Source organism: Dendrobates tinctorius, unplaced genomic scaffold (assembly GCF_039654945.1).
Source record: "Dendrobates tinctorius isolate UK_male_01 unplaced genomic scaffold, ASM3965494v1 ptg000237l, whole genome shotgun sequence".
In the NCBI taxonomy this organism is placed as follows: Eukaryota; Metazoa; Chordata; class Amphibia; order Anura; family Dendrobatidae; genus Dendrobates; species Dendrobates tinctorius.
Genome location: NW_027361904.1, coordinates 3821884 through 3836704, shown reverse-complemented (window position 1 = coordinate 3836704; position 14821 = coordinate 3821884). Strand labels below are relative to the sequence as shown.

General features: G+C 45.3%; 1 protein-coding gene across 1 annotated transcript in view; it reads left to right on the top strand.

Moving 5' to 3' along the window:
* The first annotated feature begins 1571 nt into the window (after positions 1 to 1571).
* The window catches only part of LOC141060432 (uncharacterized), a 67570-nt gene continuing 54320 nt past the window's right edge, over positions 1572 to 14821 (top strand). The window contains 12 exon segments of the mRNA XM_073556682.1: positions 1572 to 1670; positions 2049 to 2225; positions 2309 to 2432; positions 2513 to 2580; positions 2800 to 2916; positions 3038 to 3214; positions 3298 to 3421; positions 3502 to 3563; positions 3782 to 4118; positions 8039 to 9649; positions 9652 to 9790; positions 10667 to 10670. Of these exon segments, the coding sequence (XP_073412783.1) occupies positions 1593 to 1670; positions 2049 to 2225; positions 2309 to 2432; positions 2513 to 2580; positions 2800 to 2916; positions 3038 to 3214; positions 3298 to 3421; positions 3502 to 3563; positions 3782 to 4118; positions 8039 to 9649; positions 9652 to 9790; positions 10667 to 10670 (3018 nt within the window). The 5' untranslated portion in view covers positions 1572 to 1592.

Below are 14821 nucleotides of genomic sequence, written 5' to 3'. Positions count from 1 at the left end.
CTTCGCTCCCTGAAGTGGAAGATTTGTCGCCCGACAGCCCCAGAGACCTTGACCGGTTGGAAGAGGCGAAGCAGCTGTGTGAAACAGCGAGTGAGGCTGAAGCTGCTGCTGAGATCCAAGACCAGGCTGAAGGTGATGTTGCAGAGGTGAAATGAGTAATGGGAGTGATGGAGACCAAACCAGAGATCTCCCCGGAAGCTGAGGAGTCTGCGCAAGAAGCCTCTAAGGTTTCCGAAAAAGACTAAGGAAAGGACGAGCCGACTGCTCAGATGTCTGCTGACAACGAAGCCAAGAAGAAGAATAAAGGGTTGAAAGTGATTGAAGTTGCAGAGAAACTGGACAAACCACTTCGGGGTGGAGTGATCTCTACAGGCCGTACTGGGAGAAGATGGAGCCAGAGAGGCAGGAGGAGTTGCAGAAACTGTGGGCAGTTGTCGGCACTCAGAAGAACAACGGGGAGGATGACGAAACCTCGCCCGTGGAATGGCGAGTTAAAAGAGAGGAAGAATGTAGGGAGGTGGACCGGATCACAGGTACCTGCATACTGGGTCCGGAACTTGAGAGGCTGTATCCTCTGTCCCTGGGAGGTAGGAGTAGGGAGGCGGAACTTCCCCTGCAGTCTGGGGGAAGCTTGAGGGAGACGGAGCTTCCTGTAGTGACAGGAGGGCCGGGGGAATCTGAAAAGAGTGTGCAGCGTCGGCAGGATAAAGGGAAAAAGTGCGTGAAGCAGCAGAGCCTGGTGCCGGCAGACTGGATTGGAGGGGGGAGAACGGTGAGCGGCGCGCCCTGCCTTTCCCCAAAGAGAGTTCCGGGGCAATGGCAGGCAGTGCTGCACCAGATGAGAGAGACAGGGACCGCTGTGCAGAGCCGTGTGAAGCCGGGCCAGAGAGTGCAGAGCCGTGTAAAGCCGAGCCAGAGAGTGCAGAGCCGTGCATACGGAGCAGTGCCAGGCGGTCCAGTGTCTGCCGTCACCTGCCGCCATCAGTGGGGACCAGGGAGAGCGGGATGTACAGTGTGTAACCAGTGACTGCCAGAGGACCGGGTGCTGTGGCCTACATGACCATGAGTACCGCACACATGCTGCACAAGAGAGACCGTATACCAGACTGACAATTGCGCCCTGACTGGGACAGTAGATAGTTGTTCTGACATTTTTGACCGTACGTTACTAGTGGAAATAGTTGAGGAGCCAAGTTGGGCCCATACAGGATTGTGGCCCGTGCCTTTAGCTACATTAATATATGGACAAGGGGCAGTGGAAGGTGCCGGAGACCGACCACTGTCACCAGAAGAAGGACCAACGTTTGCAGCGACCTCCAGGAGGAGGTGCATCGCCCGCCGTTGTCGGCGCAATTGAGTACGCAGCAGAAGCTTCAGAGTAAGGACTTCCTGATATACCTGTTTGTTACCTTACACCTGCACTACGCATGGAAGAGAGAGAGTGACAGACACTAAGTTATTCTTCTGTTCAAAAGAAGAAAGAACAACACCTACACTTTTATATCCTATCAAATGATTTCCCCTTATTATTTCCAGGTAATTTTTGTTGTTTTTTTTAAAATAGCAGATTTTTCCTGATTGACCTATGAAAGATGAATAAGGACAGAGGCAAGGTGGCAAAGAAGATATTAAAACTCACCCTGGAGATAATATTCCAACTTACCGGAGAGGTGAGAGGCTCTGATGTCATCACATGACCTCATTATCTATGAGAATAACAGGGGATATGACCGGAGAGGTGAGAGGCTCTGATGTCATTATCTATGGGAATAACGGGATATGACCGGAGAGGTGAGAGCCTCTGATGTCATCACGTGACCTCATTATCTATGGGAATAACAGGGGATATGACCGGAGAGGTGAGAGGCTCTGATGTCATCACGTGACGTCATTATCTATGGGAATAACAGGGAATATGACCGGAGAGGTGAGAGGCTCTGATGTCATCACATGACCTCATTATCTATGGGAATAACAGGGGATATGGCCGGATAGGTGATGGACTCTGGAGATGTCTGTAGTGATATTATTAATGTCTCCACACTCAGGATTACACCGTAGTGAAGACCTCTAGTGATCGCTCTCAGGCTCCTGTGTCTGAAGGACGGGGAGGAACCTGGAGCCCAATCCCAGGGCCTCCACCTCTCCCCTGGATACATGAGGACATCAATGACCAGGAGATCCTAGAACTCACCAACAACATGATTGAGCTGCTGACTGGAGAGGTGACACTGCTGGGAATGCTGGGACATTATACAGGACAGCACTGGAGGATTCTGGGTGATGACGGTATCATTGTGTGTGTCAGGTTCCTATAAGGTGTCAGGACATCACCATCTATTTCTCCATGGAGGAGTGGGAGTATCTAGAAGAACATAAAGATAGGTACCAGGAGGTGATGATGGAGGAGCACCGTCCTCGGACATCACCAGGTAATAGACAGGACTAAATACACACGGCCTATAATTCTCTGTATGTAATAATGATGTCGGTCCTGTCTGTGTCTCCTCAGTTCTCTCCAGTAAGAGGACATCCCCAGAGAGATGTCCCGCTCCTCCTCCTCCTCCACAGGGCCATCAGGTAGATGAAGATCTCCCCTATGATGTGTAGACGGCTGTGACGTCCTTGTGTTCAGTCTTGTTTTCTCCTCCAGTATTATATGTTTTATACTTGTGTAATGAGAGCGGTGGAGACGGCAGGATCACAGCTGACCACAGACATCACATGTCCGGATCTTCTCACCATTATTCCCGGGGACTTCTCCGATCATCGGGGACTTTTACAATATTTGTTTTGCAGCTTTTGGATCCGGATAAAGATCTGAACAATATTAATGCTCCAGAGAGAAATGTGAGGGGCGAGATGGCGAAGATATTAAAACTCACACTGGAGATAATCTTCCAACTTACTGGAGAGGTGAGAGGCTCTGATGTCATCACATGACCTCATTATCTATGGGAATAACAGGGGATATGACCGGAGAGGTGATGGACTCTGGAGTTGTCTGTAGTGATATTATTAATGTCTCCACACTCAGGATTACGCAGTAGTGAAGAACTCTAGTGATCGCTGTCAGGCCCCTGTGTCTGAAGGACGGGGCGGAACCCTGAGCCTAATCCCGGGTCCTCCACCTCACCCCTGGATACATGAGGATATCAATGACCAGAAGATCCTAGAACTCACCAACAAGATGATTGAGCTGCTGACTCTAGAGGTGACGCTGCTGGGAATGCTGGGACATTATACAGGACAGCACTGGAGGATTCTGGGTGATGATGGTATCATTGTGTGTGTCAGGTTCCTATAAGGTGTCAGGACGTCACCGTCTATTTCTCCATGGAGGAGTGGGAGTATCTAGAAGGACACAAGGATCGGTACCAGGAGGTGATGATGGAGAAGCAGCGGCCCTGCACATCTCCAGGTAATAGACAGGACTAAATACACACGGCCTATAATTCTCTGTATGTAATAATGATGTCAGTCCTGTCTGTGTCTCCTCAGCTCTCTCCAGTAAGAGGACAACCCCAGAGAGATGTCCCGCTCCTCCTCCACAGGACCATCAGGTAGATGGAGATCTCCCTATGATGTGTAGACGGCTGTGACGTCCTTGTGTTCAGTCTTGTTTTCTCCTCCAGTATTATATGTTTTATACTTGTGTAATGAGAGCGGTGGAGACGGCAGGATCACAGCTGACCACAGACATCACATGTCCGGATCTTCTCACCGTTATTCCCGAGGATTTCTCTGATCAACGGGGACTTTTACAATATTTGTTTTGCAGCTTTTGGATCCGGATAAAGATCTGAACCATATTAATGGTCCAGAGAGAAATGTGAGGGGCAATCAGTGGTGTAAAGAGGAGACCCCTAATGTGAGGAGCGATCAGTGGTGTAAAGAGGAGACCCTTAATGTGAGGGGCGATCAGCGTTGTAAAGAGGAGACCTCTAATGTGAGGGGCGATCAGCAGTATAAAGCGGAGACCCCTAATGTGAAGGACGATCAGCGGTGTAAAGAGGAGACCCCTAATGTGAAGGATGATCAGCTGTGTAAAGAGGAGACCCCTAATGTGAAGGACGATCAGCGATGTAAAAAGGAGACCCCTATAGATAACCGACAAGGTGAGTGGTGACCGCGGGATAAGAAAACAAGTCACAGATTCCTCTCAGTCACCGAATACAATTTTTTTAATACTCATCCCTCTATCAGTTTTTCAGCAGTATATTGATCCCTTCACCCTTCTTAAAAAAAAATTAAATATCAATGAATCTGTGATACCGGTGCAGGTGATAACACAGGATGTGCAGTCATATTATAGATGAAAAATACAGCTGGAGATGAATTCTGCCCATGTGAGCGAGGCAGAGTTCTGTTTCCTATTATCTGCTGTCAGTACTGATGAGGTAAAGGTATTTACCAAATTTAGAGACTAAGAAACCATTAGATTTTATTAAACTTTTCTCATTGTGTGACAGAATACTGAACATGGAAAAATCTGTTATGATTGTGTAGTAACTACTCTGGAAAAACTGCAACTAACCCAGCCAGTTCCTGTAAGGACTAGAGATCCTGTAGTGGTTACTGCATGAGCTGAGTTAGCCCTAACCACAGACTAGACAATAGCAATTCGGCCTGAAAGGCCGTCAAGCGTGACACATTCCTCCTAAAGAAACAGAAGGCAGAGCAGAGTGCAAATTACATACCAAAGGTAAAATGTGTTGAAATAGAAAAAGATCCCAGAGTGAGTAAAATAAAGCATTAAATAAATTAATTTACTGTTAAAAAATAAACCGCCTACTTCTTAACACGAAACAGAAGATAGGTGCAGGATAAATAATGAAGAGATAAACCCCAGATGGTTTTTCACTGACTGGCTTAAACAATAGCAATATGGATGGACTTCCAAATGAGACCATAACCAGCAGGGGTAAAGTGTAGAAAGCTGCACCAGAAAGGTGATAGGGCAGACAAATGAGCAAATGAAAACACCTGGTACCCTAAAAAGACTGAAGCAAGGATAACAGAACCTAAACACCTTGAGAAAAGGTGTATCTGCTGTAGCTTGGCGGACATAGAAGCCGACCACAAAGCACAGACTAAGGGGTTTGAACAAAGACGCATGACAACATCCACCTAAATAACAGGAGAGGATGGGAGATTACTGCTCTGAGGATCAGTAACGCTGCTCTGAGGATCAGTAACGCTGCTCACCATGGACTTGGAAGTGACAGATGTGGAGATTGATATTATCACACACCCAAATTTCATGATTTCATGGAAGATGAGTATCATCTCTTAGATAGAACCCATTGTGTCCTGATAGGATGTCTGGGGCCCAACAATTTAATCATGAAATTCTTGAACAATTGTTTCACTGTAGTAATTTCATCAGGGAAATGTGCAGGATACAAATTTAAAAATAGGAAAAATTATAAAATATTCCTATATTCTGACTTTTTTCTAGGAGAAAAAATATACAGATTTTTATTTTTTTTTTAATCACAAGGTGTTAAAAAGTGACATATCTGCTTGGTTGTACATTTATGTTGCTGCATCCTTCCTTATACAGTCTTTAGACACTCCTTTTATGGTATCATAAAGTCTTATTTCTCTTATGTCGCCTTACCTAAAGTAGCCACGGATGTTGGTCTTTTGGTATAGGATTCTGGATATAATCAATATTACCCCCAAGGGTGGTTTGCATGTTAATGCCCGGGCCAATTTTTTACAATTCTTACCACTGTCCCTTTATGAGGTAATAACTCTGGAACGCTTCCATGGATCCTGGTGATTATGACATTGTTTTATCGTGACATATTGTACTTCATGATAGGGGTAAAATTTCTTCGATATAACATGCGTTTATTTGTGTAAAAAACGGAAATTTGGCGAAAATTTGGAAAATGTTGCAATTTTCAAACTTTTAATTTTTATGCCCTTAAAACAGAGAAATATGTCACAGAAAATTGATAATAAATAACATTTCACACATGTCTACTTTACCTCTGCACAATTTTGGAAACATAACTTTTTTTGTTAGGACGTTATAAGGGTTAAAAGTTGACCAGCGATTTCTCATTTTTCCAACAAAATTTACAAAACTATTTTTTTTTTAGGGACCACCTCACATTTGAAGTCACTTTGAGGGGTTTATATGGCATAAAATACCCAAAAGTGACACCATTGTAAAAACTGCACCCCTCATGCTGATCAAAACCACATTCAAGAAGTTTATTAATCCTTCAGGTGTTTCACAGGAGCAGAAGCATCGTGGAAGGAAAAAATGAACATTTAACTTAGTCACAAAAATGATCTTTTAGCATCAATTTTTTTATTGTCCCACAGGTAAAAGGAGAAAATTGACCCTAAAAGATATTGTGCAATTTGTCCTGAGTACGCTGATATCCCATATGTGGGGGGCACCACTGTTTGGGCACACGGTATGGCTCGGAAGGGAAGGAGCGCCGTTTGATTTTTTTCAAACCAACATTGGCTGGAATTGAGAGAAGACGCCATGTCACGTTTTGCGACCCCCAAACCCCCACTAAAGTTTATAATGCCCAGGCGTGAAAAAAATAATTTTTTTTCCACAAAAATGATTCCTTAGTCCCCAAATTTTAATTTTCCCAAGGGTAACAGGAGCAATTGGACCCCAAAAGTTGTTGTCCAATTTGTCCTGAGTACGCTGATACCCCATATGTGGGGGGGACCACTGTTTTGGCACACGGTAGGGCTCAGAAGGGAAGGAGCGCCATGTGACTTTTTCAAACTAAAATTGGCTGGAATTGAGCCTAAACAGTGGAAACCCCACACAAGTGACCCCATTTTGGAAACTAGACCCCCTAAGGAACTTATCTAGATGTGTGGTGGATGAAGAGAGATCGGGCAGGGATCAACCGTTAGGGTTGTAGTCAGGTGGCGCAAAGGGAGAGTGAAAAAATGGAAAATGTGCGCAATGAGGGGGAAAGGAAAGGGAAGGATTGGGGGGGATGAAGAGAGATCAGGCAGGGATCAGGGGATCAACACTTACAGATGTAGTCTCACTTCATTCTTCTGTCTTCTTTCTTTTTTTCTTCAGCAGGGATTGTGGTGTCACAGGCTGCTGTGGCACCACAAAACCCAGCACAGCAGGAGATCCAGCAGTATGACCGCTCTGTAGGGAATCCTCAGCTAGTGTGAGGACCTCGGCAGAGCAGTCAGACAGGTCACAGGCAGGTGACAGACAGGTCACAGAGCGGTCATACTGCTGGCTTTGTCCTGTCATTGGTGGGATCGAATGATCACATAGATCCCACCAATCACTGCTGGCCCTGGTGACCATGGCAACTGCCTAGGATCGCTCCAAACCTAGGCAGGCCACAGCCAGGTCACCAGCAGGGCACAGAGCCTTCACGGTGTGACCGCAGCTGTGCCCTGTGATTAGCGCAATCAACGATGACATTGATCATGCCAATCACCTCCTGCAGGCCCTGCTGGGCCTGTCCTAGGCGATTGCGCCTATCCAGGGGGTTTTCGCCGGTGCCTGGCATTGCCAGGCACCGGCCTAGGATCGAGTACATCGGTACTCGATCCTAGCCTGATACCTCTTTGTTTCAGCCAATCTGATTGGCTGAAACAATGATAAAGGCTGCGATTGGCTGTTCAGAATTGAACAGCCAATCACAGCTCTCGGGAGGGCGGGATCAGAGCCCGGGATGCCGACACTATCTTTCCTAAGGTAAGATGGGGTCGGAATTTTAATGTGATCACCACGACTTAAGTCGCGGTATCGCACTAAAGGGCATGACGTACTCTCCCGTCCATGTTCATACGGGCCCGGATCACCTGGATGGGATAGTACGTCAGATGTCAGAAAGGGGTTAAGTAACTTGTCTATGTAATTTGACTTTGGTATTGTAGTAGGGTCGTTTTGGTAATAAGACCATCGTTTTGTGGGCAGTGCAACCAAACCTGCAGTCAGGGATTTGAATTTACCAGTTGAAACCAAGTTTTAATGTTATATGGTTTAAAACTTTCATTATCTGTTCTATGCTTTTGACAGATGATTCTGATATACAGAATACGTATGATGACCATGCTGTTGTCCGAGCCCTTCACATCCAAGATCTGTCTTCTGATGCTTTTAAACAAGTCCTGTCTGCTGATTCACCCCAGAATGTTGAGCAAAACAAAAGCCACACAAAGGATGTTCAACACCAAAGATATGACAAAGGGGAGAAGCCATATTCATGTCCAGAATGTAAGAAATGTTTTACTTGGAAATCCTATCTTGTTAACCATGTAAGAAGTCACACAGATGAGAAGCCATTTTCTTGTACCATTTGTGGAAAGTGTTTTAAACAAAATTCAACTCTAATTGTACATCAGAGAACTCACAGCGGAAAACCATTTTCATGTCCAGAATGTGGAAAACGTTTCATCCACAAATCAAATCTTCTTATCCATCAAAATACTCACACAAGGGAGAAGCCGTTTTCATGTTCAGAATGTGAAAGAAGTTTTAATCGGAAATCACAGCTTGTTACACATCTAAAAACACACACCGGGGAGAAGCCATTTTCTTGTTCAGAATGTGGAAAATATTTTGTTCACAAATTTGCATTTGTTAGACACATGAGAATTCACACAAGTGCTAAATCATTTTCATGTTTAGAATGTGGCCTATGTTATAGCAGTAAATCACCTCTTGCTGAACATGTAAGAACTCACACAGGGGAGAAGCCGTTTCCATGTTCAGAATGTGAGAAACGTTTTAATCGGAAATCACAGCTTGTTACTCATCTAAGAACTCACACAGGGGAGAAGCCATATTCATGTCCAGAATGTGCAAATTGTTATGGCTGTAAATCACAGCTTGCTGCACATATAAAAAATCATACAGTGGATAAGCCATTTTCATGTTCAGAATGTACAAGGTGTTTTAATCGGAGATCACAGCTTACTGTACATCTAAAAACTCACACAGGGGAGAAGCCGTTTTCATGTTCGAAATGTGGGAAATGCTTTACCCAGAAATCAGATCTTCTTCGACATCAAATAATTCATACAGGGGAGAAGCCATTTTCATGTACAATATGTGGGAAGTGTTTTAACCAAAAGTCAGCTGTAATTGTACACCAGAGAATTCACACAGGAAAACCATTTACATGCTCAGAATGTGGAAAAAGCTTTATCAACAAATCAAATCTTCTTAAACATCAAAATACTCACACAGGGGAGAAGCCGTTTTCATGTTCGGAATGTGAGAAATGCTTTACCCAGAAATCACATCTTCTTCGACATCAAATAATTCATACAGGGGAGAAGCCATTTTCATGTACCATATGTGGGAAGTGTTTTAACCAAAAGTCAGGTGTAATTGTACATCAGAGAATTCACACAGGAAAACCATATTCGTGCTAAGAATGTGGAAAAGGCTTTATCAACAAATCAGATCTTAACCATCAAAATATTCACACGGGAGAGAAGCCATTTGTTTGTACCGTATGTGGGAAATATTTTAACCTAAAGGTAATTCTACTTGTACATCAGAGAATTCACACAAGAAAACCATTTTCTTGCCCGGATTGTGGAAAATGCTTTATCAACAAATCTCATCTTCTAAGCAATCAAAATACTCACACCAGGCAGAAGCCATATCCATGTTCAGAATGTGGGAATGTTTTAATCGGAAATCACAGCTTACTGTACATCTAAAATCTCACACCAAGGAGAAGCCGTTTTCTTGTTCAGAATGTGGGAAATGTTTTGTTCACAAATTCGCTTTCGTTAGACATCTCAGAATTCACACAGAGTGCATTTTCATGTACTCTAGGTGGAAATTGTTTTAAAAGAAAGACACTTCAGAAAAATCTCTTTAGATGTCCTGGAACGCACACACAGGAAATCAGACGTTTTTTACATTTTTTCAGTCAAATCCCATGAAGGACAACATCTACAAGGAGTCTGTTCTCTCTGTGTTTGTGTGGGTTTCCTCCCACACTCCAAAAGACATACGCTTAGGCCTGTTTCACACTTCAGTTTTTTGTGTCAGTCAAAATCCGCCAAAATGGCGGAAAGCAGATCCGTTGCTAAACTGATGTGAACGGATGTTACCGGACCGTTTTTTTTGACGGATCCGATGAATGAAGAATTTTAAAGGAACGAGAGAGAGAGAGAATTTTTTCCGTCCACCAGAAATGATTTCAGGGTTAAATTTCCAGCTGACTTCCTTCCTCCGGGCATGCGCACTCTAAAATGCGGATCCTGCAGCAAAAAAAAGTTGCATGGTCCGTCCGGGCATATCGGCGGACGCAAAAAATTTGGCGGATCTGCAAAAAACGGATCCAACGGATGGCCATCCGTCACAATCCGCCGGTAATGCATCTCAATGGGGAAAAAAACGGATCCGACAAAAAAAATGGCGGATCCGTTTTTTTTTAAAAACGGCGGATTTTGACTGATGGTCAAAAACGGAAGTGTGAAACAGGCCTAAGGGTGTGTAGTTCTGTGAGTCCCGATGGAGGTTATCCTCTTTCTCTTGTTTTTATTGTGTGTTTTGGGATCAATAAAAATGAATGTTTTTTAACTGATTCAATTTTTCCTCATTTTCCTATTTCTCTCTCACCCATGACAGCACCACGGAGAGAGGGGATCCGTCCTTCAGGGACAGGAGCCTACAGATAAAAAGGGCAGTACCTCTCCTCTGCCTTCAGTTGGGTTCCTGTCCCTGTCGGGTGACCCACAGTACGGCGGTACCTGCGTGTGTTGAAGAAGTCCAGAACCGGGGCCGACCTGACCGGTACACGGCAGCGGGGAGGCCCCTGTCGCGGCGGGTGTGGTGCCCGAAGCCGCCACAGCCGGGGCCGATGCGGGCTGCCGTGTGAGCGGGGGGAAGAGACATCGGAGCCGCTGCTCCGGAAAGGAGTTCGGGGCTCACGGGGACCCGGTAAATGTGCGGGCAGCGCCATGGTACAGAGGTGTACCAAGATGGCCGCTGCCCCGGAAGTAGAACCGGCTTCCGGGTCCCTGGAACCGGCGCATGCGCAGGAGCGCTCTCCCCAGGCAGACGCGGTGCAGGATGGGAGCGGTGACGTCACAGGGGCGGGAAATTTGAAATGGTGGATTCAGAAACACTCCTGGCTGGAAGCGATCCTGAGCAATGGGGGATAGTATTAGCGACCAGCAACAGGCGCAGCATGCCAGGCAGCAGCTTAAGCAGCAGCAGCACCATCACCGACAAAAGGAACGAGATTGGAATGGCCGTTCCAGCAGTCACTCCACGCGGCACAGTACGTCAGCGGCAAGGAGCAAATCGCCACCAGGAGAAAAGAAGGGAAAAAAGAAGAGCAGGGAATGCCCCACTTGCACTAGACCCCTACCTATATCATGGGAGAAAAAACTATGTGAGTCTTGCACAAAAGAAATTCTCAGTCAGGAGACTCCGGATTTCGCATCCGACCTAAGGGCTGCAATCAAATCAGAGGTTCAGAGTGCCCTTGTATCCCTTAAGCATAGGGAAAAAATGAGGAAGAAAGACACGATAGTAACTTCCCAGTCGGACTCTTCGACGTCGGGAGAAATCACGTCTAAAACCTCGGAGTCCGGTTCCTCATCCTCAGACGAGGAAACGGGAGGGCGTCACTGCTTTCCCCTAGAAGAGGTAGACAAACTAGTGAAGGCTGTTAGGTCTACCATGGGGGTGTTGGACCCTAGGCCCGATAAAACATTCCAGGACATAATGTTCGGGGGACTAGGCCAGAAAAAACAGTGTATTCCCGCTAAACGAAATTGTTAAGGGCCTAATCAAAAAAGAATGGGACTAGCCGGACAGGAAAAACACTACAGTCCCTTCCCTTAAAAGAAAATATCCCTTTGAGGAAGCGGCATCTACATCTTGGGATAAAGCCCCGAAGCTCGACGTAGCAGTCGCAAAGACCTCAAAGAAATTCGCCTTCCCTTTGAGGACATGGGCACCCTCAGGGATCCCCTAGATAAAAAGGCAGATACCTTTCTTAAAGGGGCATGGGAGTCAGCAGGAGGTAACCTCAGGCCAGCCATAGCGGAGACATGTACTTCAAGAGCCCTAATGGTATGGGTGGACCAACTTGAAAAGCAATAGAGGGAAGGGACACCAAGGGATAAGATCTTAGACTCTATCCCAGTAATAAGGGGAGCGGCTGCCTTCTTAGCGGACTCATCGGCCGATTCAGTCCAGTTATCATCCAAACCAGCGGCACTTTCAAATGCAGCCCGAAGAACACTATGGCTTAAAAGTTGGCCAGGGGACCTACAGACCAAAATGAAATTTGTGTTCAATTCCCTGTGAAGGGAAATTCCTTTTTGGGGAGACGTTAGATGACATCCTCCAGAAAGCAGGGGACAAGAAGAAAGGGTTCCCAAATTTGGGGCCGGCAGCATTTAAGAGGCCCTTTTGGAATAGGAAGTTTTTTCACAGGAGACCACCGAGGGAACAAAAGTGGGATGACAGAAGAAGAGATAGAGGGTTCTTCTTTGGTAACTCATCCTGAGACAAAAAGCCCTCTAAGTGACAGTTGGCCCAGGGTGGGGGAAGGTTAACCCTTTTCCTTCCAGCCTGGAGGAGAATCTCAAACAACCCATGGATAGTAAACCTAATCCAGGAGGGCCTAAGAATAGACTTTCTCTCTCTCCCACCTCAAAAGTATATCAAGAAAAACACATCCAGCCCATAAACGGCAGCGCTTCCCAGGACTCACATCCAAAGATGATATTCCATATTTTTTTATTTCATAGGTTAAAAAAGAGATACAACGCGTTTCGGATACAGTGTATATCCTTCATCAGGTATCATAAAAACACAGTACAAATTCTAATAGTATAAAATTCAGTTACACTTATATATAGTAGCAACCTTTTATCCCAGTCTCAGAAACTTGATTTAGGGTGTGGACCAAGTTCAGGAACACAGTTCAGGAACACACCCACTGATTGATCCAACCTTGACAACATGGATGCAAGACAGAAAAAAAAAAAACCCAAAAGGAAAAAAAACCCCGGAGAGGAGAAGAAGAAGAAGAAAAAAAAAAAAAAAAAAAGCAACGTTCAAACTCTCTCTATGATATCATTCAATCCATTTGGATATAATGTTCCCAGACGATATATCCAAAACGTTTCTTTCCGGTTTAAAAGAGCATTCCTATGTGCAACACCAGAGGGTATCTGCTCCACCGGAGTTACTTTTATGTTAAAAATTTTGTTATGTTTAATTAGTAGATGCCTTGAGAGACTATGTTTTAAAAAGCCGTTTTTTGCTCTATTTCTGTGACCATTAATGCGTGACCGCAGTGTCTGCACAGTGCGTCCCACATATTGCAAACCGCAACTGCATGTGATTACATATACAACAAAATCACTGTTACAGCTGAGTCTTTGTGAAATCTCAAAGACCTCACCAGTACTATTACATTTGATGGTTCTAGCCCCGTGATCTAGGATCCCACAGGTACAACATTTTTTAGAGGTGCATTTAAAAACTCCGGTTCCTTGAGAAACACCACATAAAATTTGATCCATACTTTTTTTTATAGTTTTTTCTTTTTGAATCCAACTGTTTTTTTAATTTACTGGGGGCCACCAAATTTTTCAAAGTTTTCCCCCGTCTATATGTAATCCCTGGTTTATCAGGGAGATGTTTTCCCAAAACAGGGTCACGCTTCAAGATATACCAATATTTTGAAAGCACAGTTCTTATTACTTTATTTCCCCTATTGAATGTGGTCACAAAATTCAATTTCCAGCGATCATCACTTTTTTCTTTACCAAGTGTCAAATTATCCCCCTTCCTATTTTTTCCTTTTAAACATTCCTCCTGTGTTTTTACTTTATTAGGCTGGTTTCACATTAGCGCTTTTTAAGCGCACGCACGGCCGGGGGTAGCTCCGCCCCCGAGCCGACTCTCTGCCCGGCGTGCCCGCCCCTTGCTTGTAGCGCCGCCTCCTAGCGCACAGCGGCGCCTGCGATCGGCGCACCCTATCTTTAGCATAGGGTGCGCAGATCGTGCGCAGGCCGTGCGCTAGTTGCGCTTTGACCTGCGCTGCGCACTTTTGACGGTGCGCCGTGCGCGCCAAAATCCGAAAAGTTTGATTTTGGCGCGCACGGCGCACCATCAAAAGTGCGCAGCGCAGGTCAAAGCGCAACTAGCGCACGGCCTGCGCACGATCTGCGCACCCTATGCTAAAGATAGGGTGCGCCGATCGCAGGCGCCGCTGTGCGCTAGGAGGCGGCGCTACAAGCAAGGGGCGGGCACGCCGGGCAGAGAGCCGGCTCGGGGGCGGAGCTACCCCCGGCCGTGCGTGCGCTTAAAAAGCGCTAATGTGAAACCAGCCTTATCCCTATATGCACTAATTATCAAGTTTTTTGGGTATCTTTTTTCCTTAAATTTTCTTTTTAGAATTTTAGACTGAGCTACATAATCAGATTCTCTCGTACAATTCTTTCTTATACGAAAAAATTGGCTGTGGGGTATATTAACCTTCCACTTCTTGTAATGTGCACTGTTAAAATCTAAAAAGCCGTTTGAATCCACCTTTTTGAAGTGGGTTTTTGTAATAATTTTTTTCCCACTATGGCTGATCTCTAGATCAAGAAACACCATTTTTTCTTTATTAATTTGTGATGTAAAGGTAATCCCCCAGGTGTTATTATTGAGCTCCTTTATTAACTGTACCGCTTCCTCCTCTGTCCCCTTCCATATAATAATCAGATCATCAATGAAGCGCTTATAAAGCCTTATTTTGTCATTGAAAGCAGGCTTAGAGAGTGACGATGAGGACTCGAATCGCCCCATGAATAAGTTTGCGAAGCT